This window comes from Thamnophis elegans, chromosome 4 (genome assembly GCF_009769535.1).
Source record: "Thamnophis elegans isolate rThaEle1 chromosome 4, rThaEle1.pri, whole genome shotgun sequence".
NCBI classification, from domain to species: Eukaryota; Metazoa; Chordata; class Lepidosauria; order Squamata; family Colubridae; genus Thamnophis; species Thamnophis elegans.
In genome coordinates, this window is record NC_045544.1 from 90,653,087 (window position 1) to 90,665,321 (window position 12,235).

General features: G+C 37.6%; 1 protein-coding gene across 1 annotated transcript in view; it reads left to right on the forward strand.

Moving 5' to 3' along the window:
* Positions 1–10,400, forward strand: part of PTPN14 (protein tyrosine phosphatase non-receptor type 14) — a 132,874-nt gene extending 122,474 nt beyond the window's left edge. The window contains exons 17-19 of the mRNA XM_032217033.1: positions 3,416–3,647; positions 5,239–5,402; positions 8,524–10,400. Coding sequence (XP_032072924.1) covers positions 3,416–3,647; positions 5,239–5,402; positions 8,524–8,652 — 525 coding nt within the window. The 3' untranslated portion in view covers positions 8,653–10,400. The remainder of the gene's footprint in view (positions 1–3,415; positions 3,648–5,238; positions 5,403–8,523) is intronic.
* The last annotated feature ends 1,835 nt before the right edge of the window (positions 10,401–12,235 follow it).

Here is a 12,235-nt window from a genome sequence, read left to right on the forward strand (position 1 = left end):
GAGAGATTCTGTCCAATCTCGTGGGACAGGCAAAAACAACCCTAAAGCAGGTGATCTCTCAAATAACTAGGCTCTATGCCACAAATTTAATTCCTTTTCTTCTTCTTTTTTCAAATCTTGGAACATGTCTTCCTCTGTGGATTTGTTCTCTCTCTTTTGATCAGTTTGCCCTCTGTTATAGCAAGAACTGTTCTGCGGCAGGCCTGGGTTTTAGCCTGCATACCGTTGAGGGAGTGGTGCCCAAATGGTTATGCGTGTGTGGGTTTTGTGCTGTAGGAAGGTCTCTGAAATAACGTGCTTTGCTGGCCCTTTCCTCTTTGCTTTTGTTTTGTTTTAAATCCTTTGAACTTCTGCCTGGGATGACTCAACCATTACAACCTTGTTTGTAACATTCTAGCTCCATTAGAAGATTGCAGCATGCCAAACAAAGCAAACAGAATTCCAGTGAATTCTGAGAATACAAAGCCTCTCTTATTTGAAAAGAATGGCATTCTCAGCTCATCCAAGGCCACCTCTGCGTACTAGAATCCTTATCAGCTGCAAGGAGACCAGAAGCTGTTATTCCTGTATAAAAGTATCAAGTGGGGGGGGGGGGGAGTCTACTGTTCATGCCAAGCAAAACAGATAATCCCCAAACTGTACGTTGCATTGTAAAACTGGCACGCACCGGCAAGCAGCAGTCTGAATCCAGTTCAGATGCAAGGATTTTACAGGCACAGAGGGTCAGCTGTTTTCTTCCTGATCATTCCCATTTTAAACATTTACAGCTATCAGCTGTTCAGAAGGGGGAGCAAGAGTCCATTAAATGCACCGTTACAGAATAATTGGGCCACGGAAAAAGTTGCTTTCTAAGCAGCTGCAGAGAACAGGACAATCTTATGACCCAGACTGTGATTAGATGTATATATGCTGTTGCTACCTTTTTAATGAAGGAGGGAAACTTTGGAATCCCAAAATAGTAGAAATGTCTACATAATAATTGCAATGGGAATTCCTACCATGCTGAAATTTGTTTAGCTTGAACACAAGCTGTGACGTAGACCTATGAATTCATAATAGAAAGTCTTTAACAACACACTTTAACAACACACTTTGTTTGTGGCTATATTACAGAATCTAAACATATAGAAGGGTAATCTTAAGGATACGGAGCAATTTAGGAGAGTTTGATTCATTCTCTCAGTGTCCTTATACCAGTCTCTTAATTTCCTGGGCTCATTCTGCAAAAATCTCCAAAATATTTCTGGCAGTTTCCTGAATGAAGGAAGCTTCCTAGGAACAAAAGGAAAGGCTGACCTTTCGTATCTCATTCTATGACTCTGTTGGCAGTAGGTGGAGCAGATGACACCCAGACAGGGGATCAGTTTGCATTGTGGACTTTTCAATCTCTGAACACCTTCTAGATTCATGTGTGTTTGACCTAGAGTTCTTGATTTATCCTATAAAGCTATTTTATATAGATTTTTGTTGGATTTTTTAAAAAGAGTTGTTTCTTAGTGTAATCTTTCTTTGATGTAAACTCTATTGGCAATTGGAACACACTTGCAAGGATTACTGTTCTGGAAATTGTTTTACTAATTTGTTTTTCGGTAATATTTGCAGACAGGCTCCTCTTCTCCAATGGTAATATAAAAACACTGTTTCTGTGTGTATATGTATGGGCAATGTGTACATATTGTGTACAATGTGTACATGTGTTTGTTTATTTATATAGCCACCCATTTTTCAGCCAACTCTGGGCGCCTCTCAATCAAAAATTAAAGATATATAAAATTATTTTTAAAACTCCAAAACACAATGAATTAAAACATAAAGCATTATGTCCCTGGTCTATAAGTTCATCTACCAATCTGTTCCTTCTCTTCCAGCGTATTGCAATTTTGTGACTTTGCTTCTTCTAATGCTGATAGAAACTGAATCCTGGAAAGGGAGGAATAATTGTAATGATAATGCATTGGGTGAATTCTCTCTCTCCTCTCCCAGCCTACTCTGTTGCTTGCACAGAGTTCCATGGAACTCTAGTCACCTCTGACTGATTATGTGCTATCAAGTCGGTGTTAACTCTCAGCGACTTTATCGGTTTAGTTTCTCCATCCTCGTTGGTCTTTCAGGTTTTCCAATGGTGCACTCAATGCCATTGTCCATCCAGGTTGCTGCTGGTGGTTTTCTTCTTCTCTTTCCTCCCACCTTCCCCATACTTTTCCAGTATTAGAGCCTTTTCTAGAGAAATGGTCTTAGCATAATGTGTTGGAAGTGGGATGATTTGAGTCTGTTCATGTGTGTCTTGAGTCAGATCTCTGAGTTGAGTTGTTCATTTATTCATTTGTTTGTTATCTTGGCTAGCTATATTATTATCAGGAGTCTTTTCAAATTCCCAAAGTTCAAAAGCATCAATACTTTTTTCTATCTTGTTTCTTCAAAGTCCACATTTCTAATTAGCAGACAAGTTATTGACTACAGGGTGCATTGTGTATAGAGGGACACATGTCCATAGTCTTGTGCCTGAGCACATGTGTTTTATAGATCTTGGATGCTGCCAAATTAGTTGTTGGGTTAGGGTTAATTCATTAATTAATTAATCAATTATTCAATTTCTATTTCAACCTGAATGTCTTCTCAGAGATCATACCAAATATAAACACAAGATTTGTATTTTCGTAATTCTGTTCAATAAAGGTAAAACCTGTGACTGTATATGCCAATTTAAAAAATATTATGGTGATGGTGAGGCAAAAGTAATAGTGATATATGCAGCATTGAACGGCTGTTTAGCTCATTGATTTATCCTGTCCTTTCTCCAAAGAAGTCTGAATAGCAGATGGAGTTTTCTCCATAGCTCATGTTATTTGCATTATAATGCCATAAGCTAAAAGAAGATACCGTAGTTTTCAGAGTATGACGCACCTTTTCCCCAAAAAAAGAGGGTGAAAATCTGGGTGCATCTTACACACTGAATTCAACATTTTTGGCCTACCAAAACCCTCCCTATTTGCAAAAATGGACGTGTAGAAGGTTTGGGCTGGCTTGCAAAATGCTCCTGGGTGCTGGGGAGGGCAAAAATGAGCAAAAAACGGACCCTTTTTGCTCGTTTTTGTTCCCTCCCCCCAGCCGCAAGGAGCACTCTACAAAAATGAGGCATCAGAGGGTTTGGAAGGTCTGCAGAGTGCAAAAACTTTTTAAAAAAAATTTACCTCTTCAAAATTATACGTTTTATACTCTGATGCGTCTTATAGTCTTAAAAATATGGTAATAACCCACAACTATCCAGTGAACTGTATGGGGAATTGAATCCAGGTGATTCCAATCTTATTCTGACATTGTAACACCTATATCATGCCAACTTAATACTTGATCTGTTCTTTAGTTTCAGTGATTGTTGCTAATTTTGTTTCTGTTTCCGTTGGGGGCGGGGTAGGAAAGAGGAAGAACCAAAAGCCATCGTTATTGGCCCAAACTTGGCTCAAAACATAGCTCAGCCACTTATGGAAAATTCAAAGTGACCACCAAATTCCGGACTGTTTCTGGTTGCTATGCTACAACAGGCCTGAAGGTCAAGCACCTAGGTGAAGCACAGGAGAAGACTGTGTGGCATTTACATTACACCAACTGGCCAGATCATACTTGTCCAGGAGAGCAAGACTTCCTATGTAAGTTTTCCTACATGTGAATGCAATGGCAACTGTATGGATGTAGGGGGAGGGGGAGAGGGAGGGAGAGCAAAAAAAGAGGACTGTTAAGAAATGTTTATGAGGAAAGATAACAAATAGATGACCATTGCATTTTCTTAATGAAATGAATCCTATTATGTTACAAAAATAAATGCAATAACCTAACAGAATTCATTTTGTCGAGAAAACAGTGAAGAATGAATTCTGCATATGAATGTTGAATAATGAATAGTCTACATTGACCGTAAAATACCTAAATAATATTCTTATGTGCTTGTCAGGATTTCCCAAGGTTTTGGTTGGATTCTCTTAGATCAGTGTTTTCAAACTGAGTAACTATAAGATACGAGGTTTTCAACTCCCAGAATTCCCCAGCCAGCATGCATCTCCATTTTTGGTTGTTAAAGTTCATACCTCTTAAAGCTGTCAAGTCTGAAAAACACTGTCTTAGATTAACTTCCGTATTAGAGAAAAAACATATATAATAAGGCTCAGCAACTGGTTTTCTAATCTGATTCTCCCAAAGAGAGGAACTCAGATTCTATACTTCAAGATATAGAATACATAGTTGAATTGATAATGTCACTTTAAACAATTTACCTTACTCAGAAGTGCTGACCTTACATAGAAGTGGTTCTCAGAATCTCTAGCAAAAGATTCCACACTGATTGCGTAATGTGCATAGTTATTATGAAGTTGTTCTCTTGAGAGCAGCTGCCAGGGATTGCATATAGTGGCATTTGATGAGCTGATAATCAGATTGCTTTGAAATACTTTACTGTATACACTATAACATTTTAAGAACCTATTTGGATACAGAAGACTCCCCACTAGAGAGGTTTGGCTTCAAAATCTGTAAAGTAGCTGAAACAATTACATGAAGGGGATAACATCCTTCCTCTCTTCCACTTCTGCATCCAGCAACTCTTAAAGCGGAGTCCTTGAGTAGGACTAAGCAGTCTTGGGCCTTGTTTAACATCACAGATCATTGTTGTCGAAGGTTTTGTCTTTAACAACTCTGGTGCAGCTAAAGGGAAACCTGATGTTTGCTTGTTTTGCTATTCAGACTTTTCACTAGGCCTAAAAATGACACCTGGAAATTGAGAGTAGGGCAGAAATACTTGAAATTCCATCCCAATATGCAAGGTAAGGAAAGGGCCAGATGGATGGCTCCTTCCCATTAGATAGTGCTCCAGCAGGCATGTTTCTGGGGAAACTTGCTGTTGTTCTGATCCCAGCCTGTTAATCACAGGAATTGCTGTAAGTAATGTCTACAGTCATCTGCTTCAGGGACCTTGGGATTTGCAAAGGGTGTAAGAGTGTGTGGGGAGGATTTTTTTTTTTTTGAACAGCTGATTAATTTAAAGTCCCAAGTAGTAATCTACACCCTGCTGGCACTTACTGAATTCAGCGTGGTTTGCTGTCTAGAGGCCAAATAATTAGTGATTCCTAAGAGCTGTAAATGATCATAATTTAAAAAGAAACTTCCCCTCAACTTACTTGCCATAGTTTATGTAAAACTGCAATAGATTTGGGAAATGTACTTTTTTTGTTTATTCCTACCTTGCAGCCTATTTGGAAGAGATCCAGTCGGTGCGCCGTCACACAAACAGCATTCTGGACAGCAGTAATAATTGCAACCCTCCAATTGTTGTGCACTGTAGTGCTGGAGTAGGGAGGACAGGTGTGGTTATTTTGACAGAGCTTATGATTGGCTGCTTGGAACACAATGAGGTAAGTGAAAGGGTCTTCCTGAAGTCATTTATTTCTTCCTAAGAAGAGGTGCGGTCCAAAGAGTGCCACTACAGGGTGAAGTATAAATGTATGCAGGTAAAGATCCACCAATACTAAAGGGGTCATCATATTACACTGTGCCACAAAAGCAATACTCTTGTGTGGCCTTAAAACGTAACAAATGTGAACCATGTAAATGGATAGGATAATCAGAATATATTTCTTATTGTGGCAAGACCCTCAGTCAGTCATCAAAGTATCAACATAGTTTATACACACTGGCCTATGCATCTTCAAACTCACACAGAGACATGAAAAAGAAATGAAGCCTAATATCAGTAGAATGCAAAAAAAAAGGGGGGGGGAGATCTTTGCAAAGCTCAAGATAAGTAAATTGACCCATTCAAAACAACAGCCATTGGTAATGATCCAGGCATCCCCGTAAAGTATGCTAATTAACATCTGTAGTGGAATAGAAAACAAGTGTTTCCATTCAAGTCTAAATGGAGGAAAACTTCTAAATTAGTTCTAGTTCAGCAATTTCATGGTGGAGTCTCCAAATCCCAGCTTGTAAGTACAGTAAGAAAAAGAGACAAATCTCCTCCTCTCCATGAATAATTTTGCATGTCCCATCCCCCATTTGCCTTTTTTAAACATTAAAAAGAGAGAGATTTGAAAGCACACTGTCCAATATTTGTCCATATCCTCTCACGTGGTTTTGAAGCTTGGCTTGGAAAACAAGGATATTGTCATGGATTTGTTTTTGCAGCAAATATGAAAATTAAGGCTGAAAGTGAAACACTCAGCTATTAACATTTGGGTTGAGCCCTGCAAGTCGAAACTAGCCTGCATTTTTTTCTTGCTTAGATTGAGTTCTAACTAGCTTAGCAAAGCAATTTAGGCTGCTGTTGATCAAATTCCACACAGCAGCATTCTTTGGTAAGGTTTGAAAGTTAACAGAGTTGAGAAGAGGAAAACTGAGATCCTTATCTGTACTTGTTTAAAACAAAGAGAGCAATCTGACGGTTCAAATAAAATGTGTTATAAGGACCTGGTGGAGGAATGGTACTCATCTGAAAGTCCCAAGACAACATTACCTCTCATAATCTTCTATATTCTCTAGAGTCCCTCTGAACTATAATACTTAATTTATAGTGTGACAGAAAACTGAACTTTTAAACTTCATTGGGAGCAAAAGTACTAAGTGGCACAGTGACCTAGTGGTGAAGACACTTGCCTCCCATTTGGAAGATTGAGCATTGAATATGGGTAGCGGCAGATGTTTCTCTTCTAGGATGCCAAAAAAAAATCTGCTGTGAACTCTGCCTGGTGTGGAGAAGGGCATCCGGCTAGTAAACTCTCCGCTCCACCCAGTTGCCCCAATTCTACCCCGAATTAAGAGATTACAGGGTAATAAAAAGTGAATTTATTGGGAGCATTAATACTAATTGTGTTTAATTTACAGTAAATTTAACAAATCAGATTTGAAGTTTTACATTATCAGATTTCAGTGTGCTACTCAAAGTAGCTCTTCACCCCAAAATAGATAAAAGTATGATGTTGTTCAAGCATGGGGTGCCATCAATGAAGATTGACATGAATTAGTATTATATATGCTGAACTTGTTTGAACCTCTAGGTGATAGGAATAGCACTGGGAAAGAACTGTGCTACTTAAAATAATCCTAGAAAATTAGTATTGGTTTGAATTTTGAAATCAGTTACTCCAACCCTTTTTCCAGGAGTAGCTAATACAGGAGTTCCCTAATATAGTTTCATTGTTGAACAGCTCTTATCATTAGGATATTTTTCTGATGTCCAATCAAAATCTGCATTATCCATTCAGCTCACTGTTTTTTGCCTTCTAGAGAACAGCAAACAAGTTTACTACAACTTCAGTATTTTTTCAACTAGTTAAAGACAACTATCGCATATCTCTGTTGTAAAACACGGTCAAATTTAGGTAGAATAACAACTTTTGAAATTTATCAGGGAAACAAAGGAACATCAGTGGCAAATGAATGCAAAAATACAAATAATGAAACTGGTTAAGAACCACTTTTCATAAAGAACAAACTTTGCACAAGGAAACTTCCCTCCTCATAATAAGACCTGTAATCCCAATTATGCCTCTCAATGTTTTCTTTAAAACTTTCAAAGCAAATATTAAGGGTAGCTAAGGGCTGCAAAGGGTAGAAAAATGGTGCTGTCCTGCTTCTGTCAATGAAAGAAGTTCTATCAAGAAAATAAATAAACGGGGATGTAGAGTTTTATATTTGCGTTTTGATCATGCTAGAATATAAGTATTCTAAAGCATCTTTATGTATTCAATTTTATTGGGTTGTATAGAACTCTCTGTGCAAGTGCTGTCAGCACATCATAGCTTTTGCAATTCTTTGGTGAAGAGGGTCCAGGAGGAAGAGTGGTATAAAAATGTTTATGCAGTCTTCTTCCTATGTTTGCCTCACTAGTGGCTGCAAGGCAGTAAGACGAGTTCTAAATATATCTTGTTAAGCATCATTCTAATAAGTTGTCTTTAGATGTCTTTTTTGACTTAACTGACACATTTAAAAAAAAAATCAGAATGGCCCTTCTGAGGCTATTGTTAATTATTGGATTTATATTAGTTGCAGAATATGAGTTGAACCATTTCTTTTCTTGCTATGACACAGGTAACTATCCACTAGAACAAATATTTGCTAATGATCTGAATAATTCACTTTTCTTGTTCTTTTCTTTCATATGAAAACCCTTCCCTTGAATAAAGAAACATCTTATGTGTCTCTGATACAATTTAGAGCACAAGAGAAATGAAACTAAATGGCCCTCTAATCTATAGGGAAGGAGAAGAATGTTGTCCAGTTTAATTTTAGGATGATACTTCCTAAGTTGGTATGCAAACCTGGACTTAGTTGTTCTTCTGTATTTATATTTATCCTACTGTGGTGATTCCCAGAAAAAAAAAGCCATTAACTGATACAGCAATGGGATTTAATGGTGCAGAATAAGAATTAAAAAGAGAGGTTTGAAGAAAGTGAATGCAACACTTGTATGACTCCTATGTTATTTTGTTTAGCTCTACAATGATAATATTGCTATGAATTTTCTCTACCTCTTTGCAGAAAGTAGATGTTCCAGTGATGCTTCAACATCTGAGGGAACAGAGAATGTTCATGATCCAAACTATCGCACAGTATAAATTTGTCTACCAAGTCCTCATCTTATTTCTACAAAATTCCAGGCTCATTTAACATCTTCAAAAGAGAGACAGCATCTTTTTCACTCACTTATTTAGACAGCCTTTTTGGTTTGGCTGAGAATCACCCTACTACAAAGCTTCTTGCTTTGCGGTATTTTGTGACACCTGATCAAAATTGCTTCAATGATAAGGACACTTTGTTCTTCTTGCAGATGATTTTATATGAGATAATTTATTTTTTTAAAATGATGTGTGAACTTTCTTAATTGGTGGAATGTGGGGTAACCTTAAAATGACAGAACCACATTGGACACATCTCTTCATTGTAATCTGTCTTTAGGACGGGAAATAATCCTATCTGGAGATGTTCTCTTGACCATTGCATTTCTATATGACATGCAAGGCAGCTTTGCTATTTTATTGTATTCTATTTTATTTTTGTGAAAAGAATATTTAGCAATCTGTTTTCAGAGCTGTGCACATAGAAGAAAAACCAGCTTAAAGTAGTATTTGACTTTTGTTCAAATTTAAAAGCAGATATATGTCTATAATATTATTGAAAAGGAACAAGCTTTTGCCATCAATGATACATGCAGTGCCTTACAGAATAGCAGTGGGATTTCCAATAAGCTCAAGATTTCAAGGGTTGAGTACTAAGCAAGTATGATTATACTGGTAGTACCTTGATGATGGATAGTAGCAATATTTAAAGCTATAAAATAGCTGGAATAGCTGGAAAGAGATCCATTCTAAGAAGTTTTTAAGGGTCTGAGCAAGATCTAATCAATCCTAAATCCTACAGTTGATGCTGTATCTTGAGTCTAGAAATTGCCCTGCAGGTGATGTGAAATACCCAGATCAGGGGCGTATTTCAAGTCAGATTATTCCTTGAATCACACAGAGTAAATCTGAAGATTTTTTCTATTGGTCGCCATATATGCTGATAGTGGCAGAGTTCCCCTTTATGTGACCTCCTGTCTGTTCTCTCTCCTTCTAAGGGAGAGGTATATATTGAGCATGGTTGTGTAGCTCTTTTTAGAAATCTTACTAATATACAAACAGTTTTTAAGGTTAATTTTGGCTTAAACCAATAACTACCTGTAGCCTAGGACAGCAGGTATAAGGACATGAGAGTTCAAAGTGTTTTAAAAATATCGATTTAAATGAATAGGAAATTCTAACTGTTACTGATTTAGTATTGTTTGCAAAAGAGAATGTTCTAGTGGTTTGGGTATGTGCGGTGTCTTCAGGCTCTAAAAATCCCTGTACAGTTTGTGTCTGCAGGCTCTGTTGTGTGGCTGCAATGCATTACATCGATTCACAAATAATTTGTAATCATCTCTACATAACATAATAATTATGTTAAAGTAGACTTTTTGTTTATTGCCCCTGAAAAATCAGGTGACAGACAGATTGTCAACATAGACAAAATCTATGTTGTCGCTAGGAATTGACAGTGACTTGATGGTACATTATCATTGATCCATTTATCTCAGCAGTGTCCACTCTGATTTGCCATCGCTCTCCAAGGTCCTGATTCAAATTATTTCCCCCCCTCCCACTGAACAATATGATTTGCACATCAAAACATCCATCTGACATTGAGTTATTATAATTAGTTTTAATATTGCTTTTATACATCATAATCCTGTGTTGCTTTTAAAAATACTTATGATTCTGTCCCCCCCCCCCATTTCTAAATTAGACAACAGTATTAAAGCTGATACGCTTCGATGGGTTACAGCCTTTTTTTTTTAAAGTAATCTTTATTAGTTATACATTTTTTTAAGAGTAAAACATGCAAATACAAATACAATTTTAAACATATACCCCCCCTCCCCTTCCCCCCCCCCCACGGTGACAGTCATTCACAGCCCAACTTTTTTCTTTCCTTCCTCATTGTTAGGTCTCTAAGCCACATCTTCTCATTACAAAATTCAGGGATCTATTACAATACCCATGTTCACTTTTAACTTTCCCCGTTTTAAGTCCCTGCTGTTCTCCTTGTTGCCCACATATACCATAAGTTCCAGCTAAGGTAATGTTCCGTTTCTCCTTTGTCCCTCAGCCAACCCGTCATTCTGTCCATTTCTGCACATTCATAGATCTTTTTAATTATAGCATCTTCCGACGGTATGGTAGTGGATTTCCAAAATTGTGCATAAGTTATTCTTGCGGCCACAATTATATGTAGGCTCAAATGCCATATTGAACTGCTCATGTTTTCTGGTTTAATGCTTAGTAGAAGGTTCTCGGATCTCCATTCCATGTTTGCCCCGGTAACCTCTTTTAGCCATTTTTTAATCCTTTTCCAGTATTTCGTGGCCTCAGGACAGGACCACCAAATATGGTAGAATGTGCCATTCTTTCTTCCACATTTCCAACACAATGGAGATAACCCAGGAAACATCTTGGCTATCCTCGTTGGGGGGAAGTGCCACCTATAAACCATCTTGTATATGTTTTCTTTGAATGCTGTAGATATTGTAAGTTTAATGGTCTTACTCCATAGATCCCACCATTTGCCCATTTCAATCTCATAGCCAAAGTTTCTCTCCCATGCTATTAGAAGGCTTTTATCCATCTCTTCATTAGCATCTTGGCAGCTCAAAAATTGATAAATCTTCGATAACATTTTCTTGTCTCCACCAAACAAAATCTTATCTAGCCCCTGAGGGTTTTTGGATAGATCCCAAACCGTACCTTATCGCTTTTAAACCTGTTTCTAACCTGTAAATATTCCCACCATTCCAGATTCCTGCCCTGCTGCTCTAATTCCATCTTTGTTTTCATGTTGCCATCTTCTGTTATGATGTCTTTATATGTTATGTTTCTTGTCCAATTAAATACACTGGGATGCGTTAAGGCCTCTAATGGTGCCAACCAGCACGGAACCCTAAGATAGTATTTTTTCCTCATCTTTTCCCAGACCCCCATCAAAATCTTCTGAATATAATGTCCCATGAAGTACCTATGGGGGGTGTCTCTTTCTTGCCAGAGGGAGGCATGCCATCCCTGAGGGAGGTCATGTTCCTCTATAGCCAATAGGCGCCTTTTTGAAATGAGCCAGATTCAAGATTTTTAACCAATCCAAAGTGTAAGAATGAATATATATATTTTAAAAAGAGATGAAGTTATTTTTGTGACCAAACTATACATTAAAATTGAATATATATAAAAAGAATGATATCAAAGCAACAGTCACACTTTCTACAGATACTTTCTTTTAGATAAACACCCAAAGTGACATGGCAAGCAGTTTCTTGAATAGAAGAAGCATTCCCATTGTATATCTGATGGGGAAAATTTATCTTAACATAATGTTTGACGTCTGTGTTTTATCTATATTTATGTTATGCGGGTAATCCTTGACTTACAACCACAATTGGGTCCAACATTTCCATTGGTAAGCAAGGCAGTTGTTAAGTGAGTTGTGCCTTATTTTAAACCTTTTTTTGATAGTTGCTTAGTGAGTCATTGTCATTGTTAAGCAAATCATGCAGTTACTAAGTATAAGCTGCTTCCCCCCCCCCCCTTGCTTGTTGGAAGCCAGCTGGGAATTTAACAAATGGCAATCACATGACACTAGAACAGTGCAACTGTCATAAATATTTGCCAGTTGACAAGCACCCAGA